Genomic DNA, 24638 nt, shown 5'->3' with positions numbered 1-24638 from the left:
CCCCGACGAGGAATCGCTCGCGAGCGCGCCTCGTGAGCGCGCACAGGCACGTGGGCCTGCCGGAGCCAATCAGAGGCCGGGGATTTGGGGGGCGAAGCGCGCTCTCGCGGGCAGTTGCGGCGGGAGAGACGCGGGAGCTGAGAGCGTGACTGTGCCCCCTCCGCGCTCCCGCCAGGCCGGACCCGTCCGACGCCGCCATGTCCGAGGAGAAGCCCAAGGTAACGGCTGGGGCCGCCGCACGCTGCACGGGGCTGCCGGGCTCCCCGCCGCGCAGCCCGGGCCCCGCGGGCTCCCTGGGGCCCGCCGGCCCCGCCCCATAGCGAAGAGACCCGGGGTCTCGCGCCCCGCCCGCTCGCGAGGGATGCTGGGAGCGCGGCCAGGCTGCGGGTCGGGCCTCGCCTCCCTGGGGTTGGGGGCGACGTCGCCGAGAGGCGCCGCGCTGCGCTGCGCCGTCGTGGGGAGCGTCCGGTTCGCTCCCCTCCGCTCGCCCCGCCCCCATGCGCCGAGCTCCCGCCGCCCATCCCGGCAGCGTGTTAGCGCCTGGCCCGCGGGGTCGCTCCCCGGGAGCCAGTTGTGTAGCGGGCAGGGCCTGGGGCTCAGGGAGGCAGGTCACAGACATACACCTGGCGCTGGGAGCCGAGAGGACCTCGGTTTCTGGAGGCCTTCAAAGCCTGGCCCCAGAGCGGAGTTGTGCGCTGCAGTCTTCATCCTGGGGCTGTAATGGGCTTTCTAGAGCTCCTGGGCCCAGGCCACAGAGCGCCTTGAAGATAAGACCTAAGACTTTGACCTTGATTTGAAAATCCGTATGCAGCGACGGTAGTGAGCGGAGGAAGGGTTTGATGTGCTTGCAGTAGCCTGTGTTGCTGAGGAAGACACTTTGCAACAGTCCCTACTAGTGGAGTTTGCTAAATGAAGAATACATGCTCAAGTCCATTGCATTGCTCAAGTCCAGCTGAGAAGTGACAAAGCTTGGCCAGTTGATGTGCTTTCATTGACCTGTCCTGACCATATGAGATTGCAACAATGTTCATTTGAGAAATATAATAATTTTTACAAACAGCTACCATACATGTACAAAAATAGAATATTAACAATTGGAAAAGTGAACTTGCCACTTCTTCATTCAGAGAACCACATGACAGCTATATTGCCATTCAGGGGCTTGTCACTGAAGAAGAGAAGATTTTTACCAGAGGATGGAAAGCTGAACAGATAGAGGTGGGATCAGTTGATGAGCCAGTGCCTCTTCCTGGTAGTCCCAGAAAATTCTCTGAGGACCAGAGTTGCAGCAGTGCCCAGAGAACGTGCTTGATACAGGCTACACCAGTGCCTCTTTAGTGGAGGCATGGCCAGTGGGTACTTACTAAGTTCCTTGATTCTGAAATGTGTGGAAGCTTCTGAGTTTCTTGCCCAGGGTTAAAAACAAAATTGTGGTTTGCCAGGACCTTGATAGTTTTGTGGGTTTTAAGAAAAGCAGTTTAGTATGATCCAAGCCTTCACTGCAGGTTGTCCATATATTGATAATTCTGGATGCTGCTTTGTTTCAGACTCACTATTGCTATGACTGTCATCTCTCTGAAAATGAGAGTAGATGAGATCAAAGGGCATTACTTACCACAGCCAGTTGTCCTAAATTGTGAAGTAAATGTAACACAGGTGAGCTGAACTAAACAAAATTTGAAGGTAGGTCTCATTGAGATTGACAGAGGAAAGGTATTCTTTCAGAGGTAATTCTTGAATGATATGAGCCAGAGATTGTGTGCAGAAATGGAGTTTATGTACTACCAGGTTTAAGTTGAAATCCCATGTTTTTTCTACCCACAAAGAACCTTGAATAGAAACTGAAGAACTTCTTGTTGGCTGGAATTAGAACAATCATTCTTAAATAGATGATATCTGAGACACTGTTAGATAACACTTGTTACTTTATGGATGGTGAGGAGGCCAGAAAGGAAGGGTGTGGGAATTACTGAAAAGACCTGCGTGAATAATCTTCAGAGCCCATCTGTCAAGAGGTATGGTTCAGGAGGAGAAAGTTCTTTAGTCTTCCTGTGGAGATGATGGGCTACTTGGCTGAAAAGATTTTGTAGTCTAGAGCAGTGGTTCTCAAAGCTGGTCTGCTGCTTGTTCAGAGAAAGCCCCTGGTGGGCTGGGCCGGTTTGTTTACCTGCCACGTCCGCAGGTTCGGCTGATCGCGGCTCCCACCGGCTGCGGTTTGCTGCTCCAGGCCAATGGGGGCTGCGAGAAGGGTGGCCACCACTGGTCTAGAGAAGACACTGCAGAGGGGCTTTTGGCTGTTTTCTGATGGAGCAAAAGAGATGTGGCAGCTGAAATTTTCCCTTAAATTCCTGAAAGAGGATTGGTTGGGCAAGATCTCATTCAAGTCTGAGGAATTCATTGGTGTCTTTTGGGGGGATCCCCTGAAAAGTGTAATCTCACCAAAGGGAGCTTGAATGACAGAGGTGAGGCTGGTGGGCAAAGGAAAGTATCTTGAAAAGCCTGCAGCCATGGTGCTGATTCCGTTGGTTGGGATACACACCCACAATTGGTCAGTTCAGTCCATATTCTAAGAATACTCTTGGATTCCTCACTGATGCTGAGTCTCACTTGCCAACATTTGCAAGCAGTGCTTTCTTCCATCTCTATTTAGCTAGGAGACTCAGTCCCATTCTGGTGGACAAAGACCTATCCTTAGTTATTCATGCCTTTGGCACCTCTCAGCTGGACTACACCAACATGATGTACCTGGGCGTGAAACCTTCAGAATTTAGGAAACTCCTACTAGTGCAGAAGGCTGCAGCACATCTCCTCAGCAACATGGGCTACCATGAGCACATCACATCTGTTTTCTGTTCTCTATGCTGGCGTCCCATAGAATAACGAATCAAGTTCAAGGTCTCAATCATTATCTTCAAAGTGCTCCTTGGCCTGGGCCCAGGATATCTAAAAGATTGTCTAAAGCTCAGGCATGAAGACCATGGTCAACAACCCCACTCCTCTGGCACAGTGGAACTCTCAACAATAAGAGTAAAGCTTCTCGGTGCAGAAGACAGGGCTTTCTCCAGGGGTTGTCTGAGACATTGGAGATGCCCTCCCCCCACTCCCTTCCCCCCCCCTCCCCGGGACTAATTACTACCACAAACCTCACCACTTTCTGTTCCAAGTACAAGGTGCATTTCTTTCACCTTGCCTTCTCTCCTATAAGCACTTAACAACACAAGTATTAAAAAAAGCAGTGGGGGCGAGAGCAGACGCTATCGAACCAACATACTCCCCTGAACACACTTCTCCCTCTAGGAGGGGATGAGAGAACAAACAATATATGACAGGTGTGTAGTCACGTCACTTAGCATGCTACTGGAAGGTGTTTGGATACCATGATCAGTGCATTGTAAGAACCTATATAGAATAGAATGAGATTGCCCTTGGAGGTCTGTGTCCAAAGCTCTAAGACACATATTGTGGCAAGCTAGAATGTTGCAGGGAAGGGTTCTGGTGGAAAAACTAGCAATGATGTAGATAGTTATACAGGAAGCAGAGTGCTAACTTGTAAATCTTTAGCTTTTTCTTGACTTTTGTGGGCAACCTTAGGTTTAGGGTGACTTTATGATAAAGACGTGAGCAAAGACTGGAGATTTAAAGTTGTTTTGTAGGACAATGGGCAAATATTCAAAGCCGCTCCCTAGTGAGCTTTTAAACTTTTGATCCACAAAATCCTTAATGGTCCTTGTTCCTTCCATTGGGGTTAGAAACTTCCTGTGCTGGAAGCAGTCTTGAGATGAAAGAAGGGAGAATAAATCTAGGGGCCAAAGAGGACTGGACTTGACTAGCTGTATTTGGTATAGCTTTTCTGTGGCTCTGCTGATAGATATTTTCCTCTCTGGATTGTACCCTTCAGAACCTGGAATCTTTTCTAGAGACTGTTTTGGAGAAGATCACTTTCTCTCTTACTAGTGCTCATCTGGAGTCTGCCATTTTAAGGAAAGGGTGAAATCTCTACCTAGTAGTGGAGGATCTGACCTGAGCTATGGCACTGACTTACTTGGAGAGTTCACCTGTCTTCTGCTGATAACCTGGGTGAATGTTTCTGATAGTTGTATGATTCTTAAGATGAAGAGCATGGTTAGGACTTTGCATTCTCAGTACTTAAAGGACAGTCATTGCTGTATAAAAATCTAAACTGAATTTATCTGGTGCTTTATCGGGGGGTGGAGGGATAGCTCAGTGGTTTGAGCATTGGCCTGCTAAACCCAGGGTTGTGAGTTGAGTCCTTGAGGGGGCCACCTAGGGATTTGGGTCAAAATCACTTGGTCCTGCTAGTGAAGGCAGGGGGCTGGACTCAATGACCTTTCAGGGTCCCTTCCAGTTCTATGAGATAGGTATATCTCCATATATTATCTGGTAAGGTGGTTGAACTAGTGAGGCTGTGTTTGATGGAAACATCTATGTTCTGTTTTGGGTAGATACCAGGACTATCAGGAAAGAAAAGGGCAGGATTATGTCTTGACTGTCAGAAGTTATCTTGTTTCTAATAGTAGTCATGTTTGGCTCAAATGTTTAACACCAACAAAAGATGTGAAATAAAGAGATGACTGTTTCAGGCTTCCAAAAATATTAGAAAATTATTACAGTACCCCAAAATGTGCTAAGATATTTTTGTTTTGTGATAGCACTTAGATGTCAATTGAGAAAGAGGCCCCATTTTTCTAGGTAATATACAAACATAGTGATAGTCTCTCTCCCTCCTCCCCCCCCCCCCAAGAGTTTATAACAGGAATTGGCACCCTTTGGCTCGTGGCCCATCAGGGAAATCTGCTGGCAGGACGGAACAGTTTGTTTACCTGCAGCGTCTGCAGGTTCGGCTGATCGCAGCTCCCACCGGCCACGGTTCACTGTTCCAGGCCAATGGGGGCTGCAGGAAGCGGCACGGGCCGAGGGATGTACTGGCCACCGCTTCCCGCAGCCCCCATTGGCCTGGAATGGTAAACCGCGGCCAGTGGGAGCTGTGATCAGCTGAACCTGCGGATGCTGCAGGTAAACAAACCATCCCAGCCCGCCAGCAGATTTTCCTTACGGGCTGCATGCCAAAGGTTGCTGATCCCTGGTTCATAATCTAAATAGACAAAGGGCTTGGCTACACTTGCAGCTGTAGAGCACTTTGGGTTAAACCAGCCTTCGGAGAGCGCACTAGGGAAAACGCTGCAGTCTGTCCACGCTGACAGCTGCAAGTGCACTGGCATGGCCACATTTGTGGCATTGGGAGTAGTGGATTATGGGCAGCTATCCCAGAGTTCAAGTGGCTGCAACGTGCTTTTCAAATGAGGGGAGTGGGGTGGAGTGTGTTGTTTGTATGTGGGGGAAGAGAGAGAGAGTGGGTTTTTGGAGTGCTGAGAGTGTGTCAGCATGCTGTCTTGTAAGTTCAGATCCTCCTAGCCCCCATGCCTCTCTCTCACTCACTCAACGTTTGCTTTGCCCCGTTTTGCAGATAAGCAGCCTCTGTCTGAAACGGAGCTCTGAAAAGGCACTTCCGCATTCCTCAGCCAATTTCACAATAAAGAGAAGAGTGGCCACTTGACTTAAGGGGATTATGGGACGTTTCTGGAGGTCAATCAGTGCGCTGTAACGTAAATCCTCGTTCACACTGGCCCTGGGGCATCTCAGCCAATACGCAACAGCAGTTATCCCTCTCGTGGAGGTGGAATACCAGGAGCGCTCTAGCCAGGGAGTCAGAGTGCTCTCCGTGCCTTGCCAGTGTGGATGGGGAGTAAAGTAGAGCGCTCTGGGAGGCTTTATTGCGGTATAAAGTGCCAGTGTAGCCAAGCCCAAAGGGTAGAGCAGAGGGATAGAAAATACAAATAGGGTGAATCCGGTGATGGTTTGAGAACGTTAGTGCCTTGGAGGTTTTTTTGTGGGGGGGGGACATTGTGATTAGGTGGGTTGAGGTTAACAGAAAGAGGAAGGGAGATGGAAAACACAGAAGAGAGAAAGGGGAGTGTGGAGGGCAGATGGACAGAGATTTAAGTGAAGAGACCATGCGGAAGGGGGGTAGAGTAAACAACTAATCAGCAGAGAAGAGAATGTCCAGAGGCAAAACTAGAAAACAGGCTATGTCTACACTACACACCTCTTGTGGCGTGTAGGGTATGTGTTACTACATACTGCTGTGCAAAGCAAGCTGCGTCCACACTGCACTGTAGCTACATGTGTCAGTGAAGCTCTGGCAGGGGTAGGGAGTGGGGAAAGGCTTGGCTCTGCTGTCTCCACATTGCCAGAGTCTTTCACTGCCATGGAGAAGGACCCCAGGTGTGGGGAGGCAGCTGCAGGACAGGCAGTGCTTGGGCAAACAGAGAGTCATGTTGGAAACACACAGGGTTCAGGCATATTGTTACTCACCTAAGCAGTGCCTCTCCATCTATGGTGCTAGTTATTAACAGTGCTGGGGGAGCATGTCATCTATGTACTCTACGCACCACCAAAAGGAGTGTGCAGTGTAGACATACCTTTAGATCTGGGGTTCTCAAACTGGGGGTTGGGACCCCTCGGGGTGGCAAGGTTATTACATGGGGGGTTGCGAGCTGTCAGCATCCACCCCAAACTCCACTTTTCCTCCAGCATTTATAATGCTGTTAAATATATGAACATGTTTAATTTATAAGGGGGTTCGCACTCAAAGGCTTGCTGTGTGAAAGGGGTCACCAGTACAAAAGTTTGAGAACCACTGCTTTAGATGACATAATCATGTGTCCGATAGTGCCAGCTGAGACTTTAGCTCAGGGGTAGGCAACCTACAGCACGCGTGCTGAAGGCGGCACGCGAGCTGATTTTCAGTGGCACTCACACTGCCTGGGTCCTGGCCACCAGTCCGGGGGGGCTCTGCATTTTAATTTAATTTTAAATGAAGCTTCTTAAACATTTAAAAAACCTCATTTACTTTACATACAACAATAGTTTAGTTATATATTATACACTTATAGAAAGAGACCTTCTAAAAACGTTAAAATGTATGACTGGCACGTGGAACCTTAAATTAGAGTGAATAAATGAAGACTTGGCACAACACTTCCAAAAGGTTGCCGACCCCTGCTTAGCTGGTTCTGTGCGGCTTCCCCAGAGCCACATGGTTGTGGGGAGGGTAGAGCCTGGTGCCCCTAGGGGCAGTAAGGTCTCCCCTGCTCAGTTCTCTGTCTAAGGAGTGCTGGGAAAGGGAGGGAACCTCTTGGCTTCAGTTGGAGCTCATCTTCCCCTCCTCCAGTGTGTTGTTTTACCTGCTGAAACTGCTTCTGCCAAGTGCTTATCAGAAGCCTGCCCCTGAGAGCTTGCAATCAAAATAGATGACACAGAAAAAGGAGTGGGGTAAATGGATGTAACATAAGTTTCAATATTCTTTCATATTCTCCTCTTTTATGTTTTGTGCTCCTCTGTGAACTTATTTAAACCCTATGTTCACGTGCACCTTTTCCTGGATCCAATTTTTATTTGTAATTTAAGCTTGTCTCTTGATAGGAAAGGAAAATGATCCTTGCCTCTTGCCTTCTGTGTCTACACCTTCCCCTAACTTTCACATGACCACCTGTTCTTATTCCAGCTCTGTCCCTGTACCTTGCGTGTAATGGTCACTGATCTCCCCACATAAATCAACAGTTAAAGCTAGTGATTCTAATCTCTCAAACCACTGCGTGTGCGCTCCTGCTGCCACTGACAGTGCAGTGCCATAGAGCCAGGGCCGGTGCAACCATTTAGGCAACCTAGGCGGTCGCCTAGGGTGCTAGGATTTGAGGGGCGCCATTTTCTTCGGCAGCGATCACGGCTGCCGGATCTTCGGCCGCCCGGTCGCCGCCGGCATTTAGGCAGAGGGAGCTGGGGCAGGGGAGCGCGGGGAGGGCCACCTGCAGCAAGTAAGGGGGGGTGGGGTGGCACGCAGGGGAACTCCCCGCCCCAGCTCACCCCTGCCCCACCTCCTCCCAGAGCACACTGTGGCTGCTTCACTTCTCCCACCTCCCAGGCTTGTGGCACCAATCAGCTTAGGCACCGCAAGCCTGGGAGGCAGGAGAAGTGAAGCAGTGACAGCATGCTCGGGGTGCTCGTGCGTGGAGCAGGGGTGAGCTGGGGCGGGGGGATGCCTCAGAGCAGAGGGTGGGGGGTGGGGAGCTGCTGCAAGGGGGGCACCTCAGGGTGGAAGGAGGGAGCTGCCACGGGGGGCGGGGCGCCTCAGGGCAGGGGTGCCGGGGTGGGGGAGGGCACAAAGTGGAAGTTTTGCCTAGGGCGCGAAAGATCCTTACACCGGCCCTGCATAGAGCAGCTCTCTTCTCTGTCTTTGTGAAGGGCGGAGGACAGAGTTTGGCTGACCTCCTCTCTACCGTTGGCCTGCAGTACAGGGTCTTTTCTGGGAGGTGGCGAGCACTGTACTCTAGTGCCCTGAAATCATCTCCTGTGTCTGTCTAGGAGTTTGGGGATGGGGTGGGAGGAAGGTTATGGGAGAGACTGCCATGAACAAGAAAATATTTGGAAATGCTTTGAAAATGTACAGTTAAAGATAGCATTTAGTGAGTAACACTTCAAAGCACATAAAGAATTATAAAATGAGTTCTCTTACTGCTGAAGTTGAAATAACGCCTTATGATCTAAGCATTTAGGGTGGGAATTTCAAAAGCACTGAGCATTAATGTATTTCTGCTTCTATTGAAGTTAATGAAACTCTCATTTAAGTTTATAGTTGAACCTATTTAGGACTTAGAATTATTTTATCATTTTTTATATTATTTCTATGGCACAAACAGGTGCTAGTCACTTACCAAATGTTGACTGTTTTAATAGAAAATTAGTGAATGTTGTATAACTTGCAGAGTTTTGCAGTGTCTTATAAATAGGATCCAGCTAATTATAGTAACAAGCCATGACCACCATGGTTCTGGTTGCCTCATGACTTCTGTTTAAAGGTCGATTTTTTGAAGTCCTCTAAAATCATCATGCTTAGTCAGCTTACTTGGAAATTTGGTGTGCTTCAGAGGGATGTAAAATAGGGTTAGTGACCCAAATTTAGGGACATTTGAGATAGAAGTTCTGGAGATTTATGCCCTGGGAAAAATAGCCATTTCTCCAAAAGTTCTAGGTGGAGGGTTTTTTTGTTTTGTTTCCTTCTTCCCCCCACCCCCCCCCGATCAAGCTATGAGACCATTTTCATCCACACCACATCCAATGTGTCGTTTTACCCAAGGTAGCACATGACACCCACCAATCTTTCGGGCACTCAAATGTAGAATGATATTTAAGAAAATGGACGTTGTTCACAGCATGCATGCATCAGTACAGAAAATTGCTAGAGGGTTTCCATTCCCAACATTTTAACGTTAACCTTAAAATCAATTTTCTGTTTAATGTTCAACAGTTCTAAGTGCTCTAAAATCCATATTGTTAATCAGATTGCCTTAAAATTCAGTGTAAGTGATGGGACATAGGGTATAGTGATCTAAATTTGGGTCAATGTGACCAAGGGGTTCCCAAGATACAGACCAGGGGGGAGCGGGATGGACGGACGACAATTTTTCTTAAAGTTGACACATCCTGGCAGTGCTTTTTTGCTCACAAATAGAGATCCAACCAGGTCTCAGATCATTGCACCAGTATCTCAGACACTCAAGGGTTACTCCAACAGGGTGCATGGCACTCACCAGCCCTTTGGCAGAAATCACATTAAAACATTATTTGAAAAAGAGTTTGCTTCTCCAGTGAGTCTTAGGGTGCCTAACAAGCCTATTTGCACACGTAATAGATTACGCTGAGCATGTGGAGATAGAGGAGTTAACAGGCTTGTTGGCCTTCAAAGTTTCCTACCAGCTGGATAGCTCAAGATGACAAACGGTCGTCCTTTGAACCTGACCCACCTCAAGATTACATGGGTGTGTACCTTACCTCTGTATTTCCTGGTTTTTAATTTTGCTGAGCTCAATGTTGTGGAGGGACAAAAGGTGTCACCAGGCAGCCTTAAGTCTGTGTTAACTAGGTGTTTTGCCATTTAATGTGCTTTCAAGCTCCACTCTTGTAAGCGCTCTATTATCTGGTTACTTTGATTGTTTTGAAAGTTGGTGTGCGGCATGGGGTACCATTAGTGATCCAAATGTGGGGTCATTTGACTGAGGAGTTCCCAAGTTACAACCCTCTCTTCCAAAACTGGTTGCCCTCTGCTGCCTTGTACTGATAAACTGAGAGGTATTAATGACTTGATGAATCACAGATCTGATTGAGATTGATGGCTGTGAACTCACCCTTCAATTAACGTAATTAAGGATAAGTTAATCACAAACCCTTCCCCCACCCTCCCTGGCTAAGCAAAAGGAGATTTTGACTGAGTGGTTGGAGGTTGCTGCAATATGTGAGTAATGGGTGGCAATTTTATTTTTTGGGGTGGGGGGAACAATGTAATCAAAGTCTTTCTGAGGGAAAATTAGATATGTGAATTCCTGATGGGAAAAGAGAGGTATTAGGAGTAGGGCAACAGGGGGAGGGAGTTTGGGGCTACAGTGAGGGGAGGTGTTTTATGGAGAGAGGGAGATATGTGAATTGCTGGTTGGCAAGCCATGAATTGTTTGAGAAAATCTGAGGGGTAGCCATGTTAGTCTGAAACCAAAAAAACAACGAAGAGTCCGGTGGCACCTTAAAGACTAACAGAATTATTTGGGCATAAGCTTTCATGGGTAAAAAAAACTTCTGCATCTGAAGAAGTGGGTTTTTTAACCCACGAAAGCTTTTGCCCAAATAAGGCTTTGGCTACACTTACACTTCAAAGCGCTGCCGCGGCAGCGCTTTGAAGTGCTAAGTGTAGTCAAAGCGCCAGCGCTGGGAGCCGCGCTCCCAGCGCTGGGGCTTTGACCACACTGGCGTTTTGCAGCGCCGCAGTTTGCAGCGCTGGAGAGGGTGTGTTTTCACACCCTGCTGCAGCGCTGCAAATTTGTAAGTGTAGCCAAGCCCTAAATCTGTTAGTCTTTAAGGTGCCACCGGAATCCTCATTGTTTTTGAGAAAATCTGTGTATTGTTAGCCCCTGAGGGAAGGGTGGGGCCAAGTGGCTACTTCCTGATCTTGTGTTTAATGTGGGGGTTTTTGTTGTTGTTGTTGGGTTTTTTGTTTTGTTTTGTTTTTTCAAAGAAACAGAGCTGAGATTTGGAACTGACAGCATGGCTACCTTGATTGCTGAGGGAAAATAAATGTGTGCTGATATGTGGTTTCTGGGCAATTCCTGGATCACAAGGTTGGAGAAGTTTGCAGGAGAGTAATGAGTACACCATGACATGGGGATTACTAATTGCAAATTGATTTGGGTGGAGAGAGAAAAAAGAGGTTGGCATCATGTTTTACCCACTCTACAGTGTCTCACTGGTGACTTGAGAGGTGATGTGTCAGACATGGTGATTCAGTCAGGCAGAAATTATTTGGGCCTTATTCCTGGTGTACTGCTCACATAATGTATGAGAGCAGATTTGGACTGCATCAGTGACTTGTGTCCAGAAGCTTTGATAGTCTTCTTTAATTTGGCTGAGCCTCTGAATAATCACTACAGTGACAATATGAAAACTATTAATAAGTTTTGGAAGAACATTAATTGGGAAATTGGAGGGTTCTTGGCTAATTGAAAAAATCTGTATTGTGTGTCAGAAATATTTACAAGGTCGGACACCTCACTGTTTCTTGTAGTTGGGGTACATCTGTCACACAAGGGTCAGGGGATTTTTCAAACGTACAGAGGGTTTTAAGATGTATGATCAGTACTTTCTGATGCATGTTTCAGCATGTTTGAGAACGACTGTTTAGGTGTTGGGATTATTATTATTATTTATTATTTTTTAGATTTAACAGAGTTTTAAATGTTGTTTGCTTGTATATAGTTGGTTTGTAATAAATAATTGTTCAGCAATTAAAGTGTTTGTGGTCTATTATGCACCTGTGTAGGCGAGTATGTTCAATGCAGGGTTTGAGGACAGTGGGATAACTCAGTGAATGACAGTTATTTCACTGAAATTCATGTCATACAGGAATGTGACTCTTAACTTACATATTTGAAGTACAGTAGTTGTGAACCTTAGCACAGGTTGGGTGGGCCACATTATACATTTTGGTTTACTGAAGCGTTCCTCCATCGCCCCCACCTTCCTCCTCCTTCCTCCCTCCCAGAAAAGGTGTGTCAGGACCAAGGAGCAGCAGCCCGAGCTCACAACACATAGAATCGTAGAAGATTAGGGTTGGAAGAGACCTCAGGAGGTCATCTAGTTCAACCATCTGGAGTTCTTTGCTCCAGAACTCAAAGAGATGGGGAGTTGCAAGGCTGGGGATTCTGTGCAAGGTAGACAGCATTAATTTGTTTATCTAGGCATGCAGTACTGGGTGCATTGCATTATTTAGCCTTGGCAGGATTTGATTTAAATTGTTTGTTAGTTCTCAGTAAATGTCAGTTTTGCCTGACGCACTGAAATTGACTAAAAAAAATCTCTTGGCCTCTCTGCACTATATGCTTGTAGGGATCTGTGTCACTGTTCCTGTGGCTGCACATGGAGTCCTCTGCAGCCCTGTTGTCACAGCCCTGCTCACTTATTCACTCACTGTCTGGGGATGCAGTGGCCTTCCCCTAGCAGGAGTCATTCAGCAGCAGTGTAGCCTCCCCTGTGGCTGGGAACTCATTGTCCTTGCATTCCAGGCTGGGGGTCACTGCTCTGCCCTGCCAAGACCATAGCCCTCACTACACCTGGCTCCTGCAGGGAGGCCCTTGCAGCACCACCGTAAAACTGAAAATTTATTAAAATTGATACAACTCTGAAAAAGATTTAAGTTAATATTGATTTTTATTTTTAAATTTACAAAAAAAAAATTGTGCCAAGCTTAGTACTGTTGTAGGGGGAAAAGGTCTTTGCATAATATTTATGTGGGATCTACCCCTTTCTCTTGACTGGGGGACACAGGCTCCAATAAAACATTGTCTTATTGCTAAGCATAGTGTCTGTTCTTGAGGGATAACCATTGCCTTCCCAAAAGACATTTGATGGGCAGTTAAGGGCTGAGGACCTGGAATTCAAGATATTCCTTACCCACTCCAGAGGACCCCCATCTGACAGCTGCTTCTACCTGAAACAGTCAAACAAATGTCTCTCTAAAGTAAACTTTAAAAAAAAAGTGTACAAATTTCTCTTACACTTTTAGAGACTTGCAGGCAGCTAGACATAACATAACAACCCAAAACAAATCCTAGGGACATTTACCTGTTTCAGATAAATCACCAGAACTCCGATTGCATGGGGAGGAGAGGAAAAAAGGGATTAGAATCCACGGGAGAGTGATTAAGTGCTTTAAACATATTACTGCATCCTCTGTACTCCATAGCAGTGGATTAAAAGGTACCAGATCTAGTTAGAGCAACAATTTTTATTCTGTTGTGATTGAGTCCTTATTTTGACTTGTTTGATAGGTAAGGAAATGTATTTCAGTGGTATACAGAGGTATGCTCAGAATAAAGAGTGTCTCCACAGCAGCTACGGACATGAGGGAGACAATGGGAAATTCTGGCTCTGTGTGCGTGTGTGTTTTGTGCAGAGCTACAGATAAAACTATTGTTGTGATGCAGGTCAAAATAGCCTGTCGGTCAGTCAGTTGTTACGCAAGGTAGAACGTGGCACCCAAGCTGTGAACGGTATTTAAGAACATGTTCACTTCTTTGCTTGCATAGATGTGCAACCTGGAAGGAGAACAGTGTGCATGCGCCAATAAAGAACAAATCCAAGAAGGTTTCTGTGCAGCCACTTATGCTTGCCTGGGTTGGTTGAGGGAATGTGCTGATGCCATTGCTTCTGGTGAACACCCCACCACTGACATGTCTAGTCTGAACCTTTTTACACCTGTGCAATAAAGATTTAATAACTCATGTTGCTTGCTAGAAGCTGTGTGTGTTATAACATATTTTTATATTATGGGGAGGTTTACTGTGAACACGGCAGGATAGTCAGTAGCCGGTCTAAACAAAATTTTTTGTTGCATCAGGTGGGGGAAAAGCCAGGGACAGAGGACTGAGTGGGTTCAGGGCAACTCTGTGTGTGTGTGTGGGGGGGTGTCCTTCAACAGTGTTAGCTGGAATCCTGGGTGTGAGAGTGAATGGGTTGTAAAAAGAGGTGAAGAGCTTGTACATTTCTTACTCCTGGGGGGATTCTGTGGCAAAACAAAATTCTGCACCAAAAAATTCAAAATTCTGCATATTTTATTTGTTAAAATAATGTAATATAATCACACCAGTTTCAATTCTTTTAGTAATTTATTAAAACTACAATACAGAAAAAAGTCATAATAACTATTCAGCATTTCCTAAACACATGAAAGTTAAGTTACAAACACTTGGTAACTAATACCCGGCATTCCAGTTATAATCCTGGATTTTAATTTAAATTACATTACAGAACACCAAACCGGGGGTGGGTGGGAAGAATGTCATTTTAAATTGCTCAGACTTTCACACATGAAAGTCATGCTGTTTTGCTAATCATTGTCCCGGACCTGGCTTGGTACTTTGGGAAGTGCTTGGTTCTGAGTGTCCTGTCATTTTGGGCATGTCTACAATGGCAGTTACAGTGCTGCTCAGAGAGCGCAGAAGGAAAACCACTGTTGTGTGTTCACACTGACAGCTGCCTGCGCAATAGTGTGTTCCCACTTGCAGCGCTGTTTGGAGCGGTGCACTCTGGGCAGCTATTCCACAGAGCACCCTCTTTCTCTTCTGCCGCTAAGACTTGTGGGAAGGCGGGGGAGGGGGTCATGGGGCGTCCCAATGCCCCAGGATGCATTGCTTTGCATCCCAGCAATCCCTGTGCTTCTGTCTGTGTTTGGCACCATCTTTCAACGGTTTGTGTACTGCGCGCTCTGCCTCTTCGGACTGCAGGAATGGATCCCAAACTGCTGACCAGAATGCTGCTCGCTCTGACCAACACGTCACGAGTGGCAGTGGAGTTATTCTGTAAACTACAGCAAGAGGAGTGCGACGTTGATCTTGCCACGCGTAGTAGCTACGACACAAGATTACTTGAGGCATTCACTGGCCTGTTCAAGAAGCTGAAAGCAGGGACTTTCTTCCCGGACCAGAGGATCACCATAGGGGAAGTTGAAATGCCCATTGTGATCCTGGGAGACCCCGCCTATCCCTAATGCTGTGGCTTATGAAGCCGTACATGGGGCAACTTGACAGCAGCAAGAAGCGGTTCAACAACAGGCTGAGCAAGTGCAGAATGACTGTTGAGTGTGCATTTGGCCGTTTAAAAGCCTGCTGGCGATGCCTGTATGGGAAGCTGGACATGACCGATGACAATATTCCTATGCTTATAGCTGTGTGCCGTACGCTCCATAATATATGTGAAGGGAATGGTGAAAGCTTCACTCAGGGCTGGACCACAGCGGCTCAGCGCCTGGAGGCTGAGTTTGAACAGCCAGAGACCAGGGCTATTAGAGGGGCACGGCGCGGGGCCATAAGGATCAGGGATACCTTGAGGCAGCAATTTGAAGCTGAAAGCCACTAATATTTGCTGCTATGCTCAGGATTGAAGTGCTTGTAATTCTAGGAGGTGTCTGGTGCACATGATGCAATAAGGAGGTTTAACATAATTGTATGTTGCTTTGCAGAGCTCTTTTTGCTTTCACTTAATAGAATAAAGATTGCTTTCAAACCAACACAATTCTTTTATTAAAAGACAACAACCAGAGGAGAGAGTCAAACAACAATAATACATCAGCGGGGAGGGGGAAAGAGAAGGTCTCCAGAGGAGGAGGGGTCCCGGGACAGCTACAGATTTGTGTATGTCCAGGGATCATACCCAACCTTCTCCTTTGGAGTACAATGTAGCGGGTGCTGTACTTCAGCAGGGCCAGAGGGATGGGTGATGAGTGCAGTGGGTAGTGGGAGTCCACACTGCTGGACTGTGAGGAGGGAGGAGTGGAATGCTGTGGGTAGAGAGTGGAGCCAGGAGATTGATAACAATGTGTTGGCGATGGGGGTGGGGGCGCATGGGAAACCCTTTTGTGACAGCGGCTGCAGGGGAGGGCGGGCGTGGAGCTGCTCAGTTTGAAGAGCTAGTATTGCCTGGAGCGTGTCCACTTGGCGCTCCATAACATTTAAGAGCCACTCCTTGGCTTCTTTCTGGTGTGCCACGTTCTCCTTTCGGTCCCTCTTCTTGCTGCCTCGCCACTCCTTCAATTCCTGTTTCTCAGTGGCAGAGTGCATCATAACCTCACGGAGAAAGTCCTCCTTAGTTCTTCATGGCCGCTTTCTAATTCTGAACAGCCGTTCTGCTGCCGATAAGGGAGGTTGGCCTCCTAAGGTCATCTCTGTGAAGTTTAAATGCAACATTTTACAGAAGCAGTATTTTTTTTCAACACAGACAACACTGATTCAGTGCTTTAAAACACAGTCAGTACTCACACACCTGTCACTAACTGGCTGACCCTAGGCAAGCACACATGAGATACAAGGCCCCCAAAATGGTGAATAGCTGCAGGGCCAGGGTGAATCACTCTTCCCGGATCCTGCTGTACACTGGGCACGTCACTCATGGGGAGAGCCAGCACTGTAGCGGAGGCTTGATAATCATTCCTGTCCTCTCACTTTCCACAGGATGTGATCATTATGGAAGATATCTCGCTGATGAGGGTGAGCAGGGAATCAAGGGAGGGTCTTCTCCAAGCCTGCGGCTTCTGCCCTGGCCCCTATGCGGCTAGCCTGTGTGCAGCAATGGTCCCCCTGTCTCCCCGTGATGGCACAGTGGCGCGGGAAAGTCAAAGTTAAGGAGCAAGAAACAAAGCAGCTCTGGCGAGGAACCTGCAGCAGCTGATTGCCCATTATCTCCACGACAGTTTCCTGGAGATCTCTGAGGGAGATTCCCATGAAGTGAGGGAGTCTTATCAACAGCCTGTTCTGCCGCTCAGACTAGTCATGCAGTGGGAGACAAGCCTGCTTTCTGCAACCCTCCTGCCCCCAACAACTCGATTCAGCAATTCCCAAAATCAGATCCACTTACCAGGGGCTTCCTCTCCTGTTTGCGCTTCGCCAAGATCCTACTGCTGTGACTGGCTAGGTTCCTCCGGTGTAGAAAAGAGCTCCTGACTGCATGTATCTCTGGCCTCCGAGCCATCCTCTGCCTCTGAGTCCCCCTCTTCATCCAAGATTTCTTCCTCCTGGCTCGATCCACTCTCGACTGGCACGTGAGCCAACGAAGTATCCACAGGGGCCTTTGCAGTGGAGGTGGGGTCGCCACCAAGTATCGCATCCAGCTCTTTGTAGAATCGGCAGCTCATGGGCGCAGCATCAGAGCGGCGGTTTGCCTCCTATGCCTCATGGTAGGCATTCCGCATCTCCTTCACTTTTACCCTACACTGCAATGTGTCCTGGTCATGGCCCCTTTCTATCATGCATCTAGAAATCTGTCCATAGATACCATAATTCCTATGGCTGGAGCGCAGCTGGGACTGCACAGCTTCCTCTCCCCAAATGCCAATGAGGTCCAGCAGCTCGGCATTGCTCCAAGTGGGGGATCGCCTGGTGCGTGGAGCAGGCATAGCCACCTGGAAAGATGCACTGAGACCACTGCACGCATCACCGAGCAAACAGGAAGGGGACTTTCAAATTTGCAAAGGAATATACGGGGTGGGGATGACGGTTGGTCACCCGAGGATAGGGCAGTAGAGTTCAAACCGATGACCAGAGAGGTGAGAACAGGCATTGTGGGACACCTCCTGGAGGCCAATCACTGCACTGTAATTGCCATGGTGTCTACACTGGCACTGCAGCGCTGTAGCCCTGGCACAGAAAGCTGTACATCTCTTGTTGGGGTGGTGAGTTTTTTTTGTTAGAGTGCTACAACTGTGAAGTTTCTGCACACTAATTGCTTGGCAGTGTGTACGCATCAGGAGTTACAGCGCAGAAAGCCGCTTTACTGTGCAGAAACTTGCCAGTGTAGATGGGGCCTTTATTGACTGCTTGGTAAATGTTTTATTTGCCCTCAGTCTTTTTTTTTTTTTTTTAATGAGTAAGTAAAATAAATCCTGAGCTGTAATCTAACCCCGTTGTGCCACTTTGGCACAGGAAAAAAGTGAGAAAGCACATAGATCTTCCTAGCTGAGGATCCCCTTACTGTCATTTATGATAAGACTCCTTTACATCACTCTGGCCTTAAAACTGTCACAAATTTTATGCTCCTGGGAGAACTGACTGAGAATGGGAACAGTTAACTAACAATAGGCATGCTGCTACATTTCTGCCTCAGAGAATGAGATCAATTAACCATCAACAGCAACTTTAACAACTTTACAGTCAGGCTGCTACATTTCTGCCTCAGAGAATGAAATCAGTTAACTAAGGGCACGTCTTCACTGGCAACATTAAAGCGTGGCCGCAGCATCGCTTTAACGTGGCTTGTGTGGTTGTGGTGCGGCGCTGGGAGGGAGCTCTCCCAGCACTCTGAAAATCCCACCTCTATGATGGGAATAGCTCCCAGCACTGGGAGAGCAGCTCCCAGCGCTGGTGCACTGTCTGTACTGGCACGTTACAGTGCTGAAACTTGCAGCGCTCAGGGGGTGTTTTTTCACACCCCTGAGTGAGAAAGTTGCAGCGCTGTAAAGTGCCAGTGTAGACAAGCCCTCAAGCAGGCTGCTTCATATGTGCCTCTAGCGTGCTTCCTGCATAATAAAAAGCCCTACTGTTACACGCCAGGGAGCTGCAGTCGCAAGAGAGAGGGACAGAGTGTCTCTCTCGCTTGTTGGAACGCACGTATCCCCAGCTCCGCCCCCGCCGGCGATCACCGAGGCATACACGCCTAGCCCCTCTCTCCCATCTCTGAGGCTGCTTCAGGCACACCGGAACAGACGCGCTGACAGGGAAGAGGCATGTGTCCTCCGGCAGATTTTTTTTGCGTTTTTCTGTGCACGGGGGCACAGAAAAATGCAGGCCATATGAATTCTGTGCTCCCGCAGGGGTGCAGAACCCCCCCAGGAGTAATTTCAGCAACTGTGGGGTTGGCAGAGTAAAGGTTCCTATGTTAATGGGCATATTGGGGCATTACTGAAAAAGAGCAAAGTTAAGGTTTTCCATGCACACTTAACTATGCATTTCCTGGTTTTCAGCCGTTTGAGTTTTGCTCAATTCAGTGTTCTGCATGACATCATCAAGCAACCTTAACTCTGTGTTAACTTAGTGTTTTGCCATTGAGTATAAATAATCTACTAACTTCCCCTCAGGATAGTCTGAGTTTGCAGATGTAAATGTTGGAATTTGTTCAGTTTTTAGTAATTTGTTCTAAAGTTTCTTACTTTTACCTCTTTGCCTGCAAGTCTCAGAGGCAAACACAAAACTTGGGTTTGTTTTTTTTCTGTGCGCGCTGTGGAGAACATCAAACCTTTATATATAGGAAGGAATGCTTCTGTTTTGCAACAGTTTGCTTAAGTACTATCAGTCTTTTCCAGATTCTTAGGGTAACTTTTATTCATGAATAGTGATGCCCATCTTTACATTTTGTTTTGCAGGAAGGAGTAAAAACAGAGAATGACCATATCAATCTAAAAGTAGCTGGCCAGGATGGATCCGTGGTGCAGTTCAAAATAAAAAGGCATACACCCTTAAACAAACTAATGAAGGCTTATTGTGAGAGACAGGTACATATGTTTAACACAGTTTTTATATGTTGTAGTATTACTAATAAATTCATTTTGCTGTCTGAGAGTCAATAGGATCACTTATCTTATGAAAGACCTTGTCATTATGGAAACTTTATTTCTTTTCATAAAATGTGTTAAATATCAATGTTTCTGAGAATGAGTAGACCCCATTATATGGGAGTATGGTAGAATATGGATTTTGCGGCTTAACTTTCTCTCTCAGGTTTGAAAAATTTGGTTTCAGTTATACTTTAATCAAAATTACTTTATCCTCATCCAGTGCTCCTGGTTCTCTAAAATTGGTTCTAGGGGCCAGGAACTCCTGAACTGTAATCCCGGCTCTGACACTAATTCCCTCTGTTGCCTTAGACCTTTTAACATCAGTGTTACAACGTATATAAAATCGTTAACCACCTGACAGGTGTGAAGTGAGGTTTAAGAAGTTTGCAGAGTGTTTTGAAGATGAAAAGTAGTTGTCTGTCTTTTCCTTTTGTTTTCTCTTTTTTTCTCCTCTTAATGTTTTTTGTTGTCTCTATCCCCCTGCATCACTCTGCTCTGGTATCTTACGCTCCCTTCCCCCACTCACCAGAAAGCTACATACTGCAAGGTGCAGGGAACATGTGCTATTCCAAAATACAGTAGAATCTTCGAGTTATGAATACCTTGGGAATGGAGATAGTTCATAACTCTGAAATGTTCATAACTCTCAACAAAACATTATGGTTGTTCTTTCAAAAGTTTACAATTGAATATTGCCTTAATACGGCTTTGAAACTTTACTATGGAGAAGAAAAATGCTGCTTTCTGTTTATTTTTTCAGTAGTTTACCTTTAACACAGTACTGTATTTGTTGGGGGATTTTTTTTCCCCCTCTACTGCTGCCTGATTGTGTACTTCCAGTTCCAAATGAGGTGTGTGATTGACTGATCAGTTCATAACTCTTAGGTTCTACTGTAGATGTCCTGCTCATACAGTGCCTGCCCTGGGACCTCAGACTAACTTAGAATTGTGACATCTGGGTCGAATCATATACAACATATATATAGCTCTTCTGTCACTTTAAATCTTCTGAATTCTGATTTTTACACATTATAGCAATACTTGCTCCTAATCATAAACTTATTTTATGTCGATTGCAAAATAAAAACTCCATATCTCATGTTAATTATTTTAACTTCCAGGGTTTGTCAATGAGACAGATTAGATTCAGATTTGATGGACAACCAATTAATGAAACTGACACGCCTGCACAGGTACGAAAATACGTTGTAATAACTATAGCAGAACTCTGTATATTTTTGTCTAGGTGCAGACAACTAAAACTATTTTAGGGGGCATTTTGATAGAATAGTATCTTTGTCGTAGGCCCAGCAGTTTCCAAAATGTGCAGTAGGATTTCTTTTTCTTTAAAAATTCTTATAATTGTTACCACTGGTGGAGCTTGACCCAATTAGCAAGTGAGAATACTAGCGTAGACATGGCTCCAAATAGCTGCCAGAGTTTTAAGGATTGTCTTACGAACCATGCTCAGAGTAGGTCTAGAAAATGATGTCTAGTGTGATTAAAATGCAGGTGACTGCTGGTGCCTTGTCTACACTAGTGCTACCACCATTTCTGCCACTGCTGAAGCTGAATCAGTATTGGCAATAGTGATAAATTTCAGGGAGGAAAATTCCTGGTATGGACAAGGCCTGTGGTAAGGAATACAAGAAACAAAACCCAGACATATTCTGGATGGTGTGGATTGGACTAATGAGTCCTCCTTTGGAGTTGAGAGAGAACAATAAATCACTGACCAAACTGGTTTGTTCTGGTTGTGGGAATGCCTTGCAAAGCTATTTTGTAATTGGATGTGAAAACTATGAGAGAGAGAATCTAGGCTGGAAAGGAACACCCTGACTGCAGCTGACTGGAGTGCACCCCAGGATGGCTTGCTGAAAAGACTAACTTTTTCTGTGCCCACAGAGTATAACCTCTGTGGAATTAATGGTACTACTCATGTGAATAACTGTTGACAGTGGTTAATTGAGATTAGTTACAGACCCTTGCTGTTCAGAAGACAAATTGAACTGCACAAAGTGCACTGTTGCAGAAGTTGGCTGGGAGTGGAATAAAGGTTTGATTTGCAAGTTTGGGGAGATGTGTAGATTAAATCAACAGAAACCACACCTTTAGCAGTTAGAGAGGAGGAAGCAGAGCAGAGAATCTTGCCCCAAACTTCTTGGGGAAGTATACTGAGGGTATGTTTACACTACGGCAGCACAGCTATGGTGCTTCAGCTCTGCCTCTGTAACGCTGTAGATGCTCCCAATGTTGACAGAAGGGTTTTTCTGTTGATGTAGGTGATCCACCTCTCTGAGAGGCAGTAACTAGGTTGATGGAAGAATCCTTCTGTTCACCCCTGGTGTAGACATGACTAGGTCATTTTGACCTAACTATGGTTCTCAGGGCCTGAAATTTTCTACTGCCCTGAATAACGAAGATAGGTTGGTCTAATTTTTAAATGTAGACTGTGGGGAGCAGGGGTGGGAATAGAGGACCAGAGTTGTGCCCTGTTGAGCAGGAACAATCTATGTTGAGTGTTGACACTAAAGGAAAAGCATAGACTGACATGAAGCCCTTAATGCCTTGGATCTTAGACTCCACTTTACTGCCTAAATCTGGGATCTTGTTCCCCAACACAGTGTCAGTCAGCCTGGAATGTCTTGGCTGAAGGGAGACCAAGATAACTTGTGACTAGAGCTGGGAAGACACTGGTGAAGGGGTGATGTTGCTTTCTGAGTGGGTGGAGAGGGGAATTTAATAAGCATTAAAGTTTAAATTTAAACACTGCTTCTTTACAAGTAATGCTATTAACAATGCAAGAACTAAATGCCCTTTTAAAATGTATAGCTATGTACCGGTATATATTAAAATATATGTGCATTAATCCAACAGCTGGAGATGGAAGATGAAGATACTATTGATGTGTTTCAACAGCAGACAGGTGGAGTGTGTTAAACATGCTGTCCTTTTGGGAAGAGGAATTTAAAGACCCTTGTCACACCTCACTTTCTCATCTGTCCTTGGATTTGCTATTAAATAGTAATGAATGAACATGCCAATCACACAGGATTCTTCTAAAACTTTAGAGGACATTTACCAAAATTGTTCTGCTGTCCCTCTGACATACTGCGTGTGCAAGTCAAAACTGTATCTGCAGGGATTAACCTACATCTTAAATTGGGCCAAATGGAATTAAACTGAAAAGTTAAGTAAAATCTGGGTTGTCTGTCTGCTGTTACCTTGTTTATCTAAACCTGTGGCCTAAGTATCCCCCTATATTCTAGGACACAGATTGTTCATTCCTGGCTCTTATTAATTATTGCCCCACTGCATAATTCTAATCATGTAAATATATCCTCACTTCAGTAGTGAGTTTAAAATCTCCTCCTACAATAGGGCAAGTGAAGGGAAGGAAAGGTTATTGATTTAAAAGTTTTTACTATGTGTTGTAAACACAGTTGTTATTGTAAAACTCAAAACCTATGATACAAGGACTGTACGTGCAGATATGAGGCTTAGTATAGAGTAAATGTTTAAATATTGCAAATGTACATGTGCTTTGTCATAATCTGATAAAATAGATTGAAATTTGTTTTAAAAAGCAAAAATAAGAGAATTGCCCAGAATTAATTTCAGCAATTGAGTTATTACCAGAATGCTAGACCAAACCTACTAGTGTTCATGACTGAACACTAATGTATTATGTTCCATAAGAATAAAAAGAAAAAAGTCCATCGTCACAGCTCACTATCGGTTTACTAGGTGATGGACAAAAAAAAGTGCAACTTGTCCCTATCATCCCCTTTAATACAAACATAGAAGTTGTATCATTATTACTCACTTGGTACTAGTAAATATGTGGCCTCTGGTTTCTTTCAGTACATGTTTCTTATGGATAAATGTGGTCTTACATAAAACAAACCAAAACCTCTAACAAACAGACTCTTGATAAGCTTATGGCCAAGCTGTATGTGCAGAAGAACAATTAAAAGATTGCTAAGCGCAAAAACCTTGAAAAGGTAATTTAAGGTTCTTCTGAGAAATTTCTGCTCTGCTGCTTCCCAAAAATGTATTGAATTTTAAATGCATTTGTGTGGTGACTTTCAGTTCTATATGATGTTTTGGGCTCTACTCCAAATGAAATTTTTAAAAGGTCATCCTATTATCCTTCAATAGGTTGTCCATTGCTGCTTGATTAGGTCATTATCTGCCTTTTATATTTACCTGACCAATTTGACATTAGATCATCTCTTTGCTTGAAATCTGCTGGGAAAAGTCCTTATTTTCTTTTTCATTTTATTGTATATGGGCTAGGGTGGGATATTCTGTTAGAGCTCATAGTTTATTCACCAATTTGTACATTATTTGTTGTTCTTTACTACTGTATACAGTAAATATAGTTTGGTACTCTGTCTCATGGCTTATGTTTAATGCTGCTGCATTTCAGACAGCTTTACTTGACATTAGGTCACTGAACTGCCATTGCTTCCTTTGTTGCCATATCTTGCATTGAAATCCTCACCTCGGACCGTTGTAATCAGCTACACTGAACATGATAATAGGTACAGTAAATGCACAGTTCAGGGTACTTATACTCACAACCAACTAGAATTACAGTAAAGGCACACTCGCCTGGTAATCCAGACTCTATTGTGGTTAACTGGTGAGGAATATCTAGTGACTTGTGTATTTTGTTAAATAAAATTACCTGAACCAAAAAATAATTGGGCAGGAGGGTGGGAAGATTGGTTTCTGTGTAAACAGCACCTGTGCTGAGTTGTTCAAGAGGCCAGCTCAATGTAAGTGAGAAACATACCTGTAACTGAACTTACTGAGATGCCAGTATGACAGCACTACATTTTTAGGTTTGCTTCTAGGTACATGTACAGAGGATTGAGTGCACATAAAGATAAGTGATCCCACCACACTTAAA

General features: G+C 45.6%; 1 protein-coding gene across 2 annotated transcripts; it reads left to right on the top strand.

The window, feature by feature from the left end:
* Positions 1-24117, top strand: LOC123377904 (small ubiquitin-related modifier 3). 2 transcript variants are annotated; one of them, XM_045031244.1, is made up of 4 exons: positions 1-218; positions 19529-19657; positions 20842-20913; positions 22598-24117. In XM_045031244.1, exons 1-4 carry the CDS (start codon positions 198-200, stop codon positions 22658-22660), a joined length of 285 nt encoding a protein of 94 aa, XP_044887179.1. In that variant the 5' UTR covers positions 1-197; the 3' UTR covers positions 22661-24117. The 2 variants fall into 2 exon arrangements, with proteins under 2 accessions (XP_044887179.1, XP_044887180.1); XM_045031245.1 differs by lacking the exon at positions 1-218 and adding an exon at positions 16710-17347.
* Positions 24118-24638: the final 521 nt, after the last annotated feature.

This window comes from Mauremys mutica, chromosome 9, assembly GCF_020497125.1.
Source record: "Mauremys mutica isolate MM-2020 ecotype Southern chromosome 9, ASM2049712v1, whole genome shotgun sequence".
Lineage (NCBI taxonomy): Eukaryota > Metazoa > Chordata > Testudines > Geoemydidae > Mauremys > Mauremys mutica.
The sequence above is the reverse complement of the archived record's forward strand: the minus strand, read 5'-3'. Positions and strand labels throughout refer to the sequence as shown.

Bases quoted from the DNA above. Each gene is read 5' to 3' on its own strand.
- LOC123377904 (XM_045031244.1), top strand. From the start codon at position 198: ATGTCCGAGGAGAAGCCCAAG. The intron at 219-19,528 runs GTAACGGCTGGG...TTTGTTTTGCAG, and splicing joins TGTCCGAGGAGAAGCCCAAG to GAAGGAGTAAAAACAGAGAA. The intron at 19,658-20,841 runs GTACATATGTTT...TTTAACTTCCAG, and splicing joins AGGCTTATTGTGAGAGACAG to GGTTTGTCAATGAGACAGAT.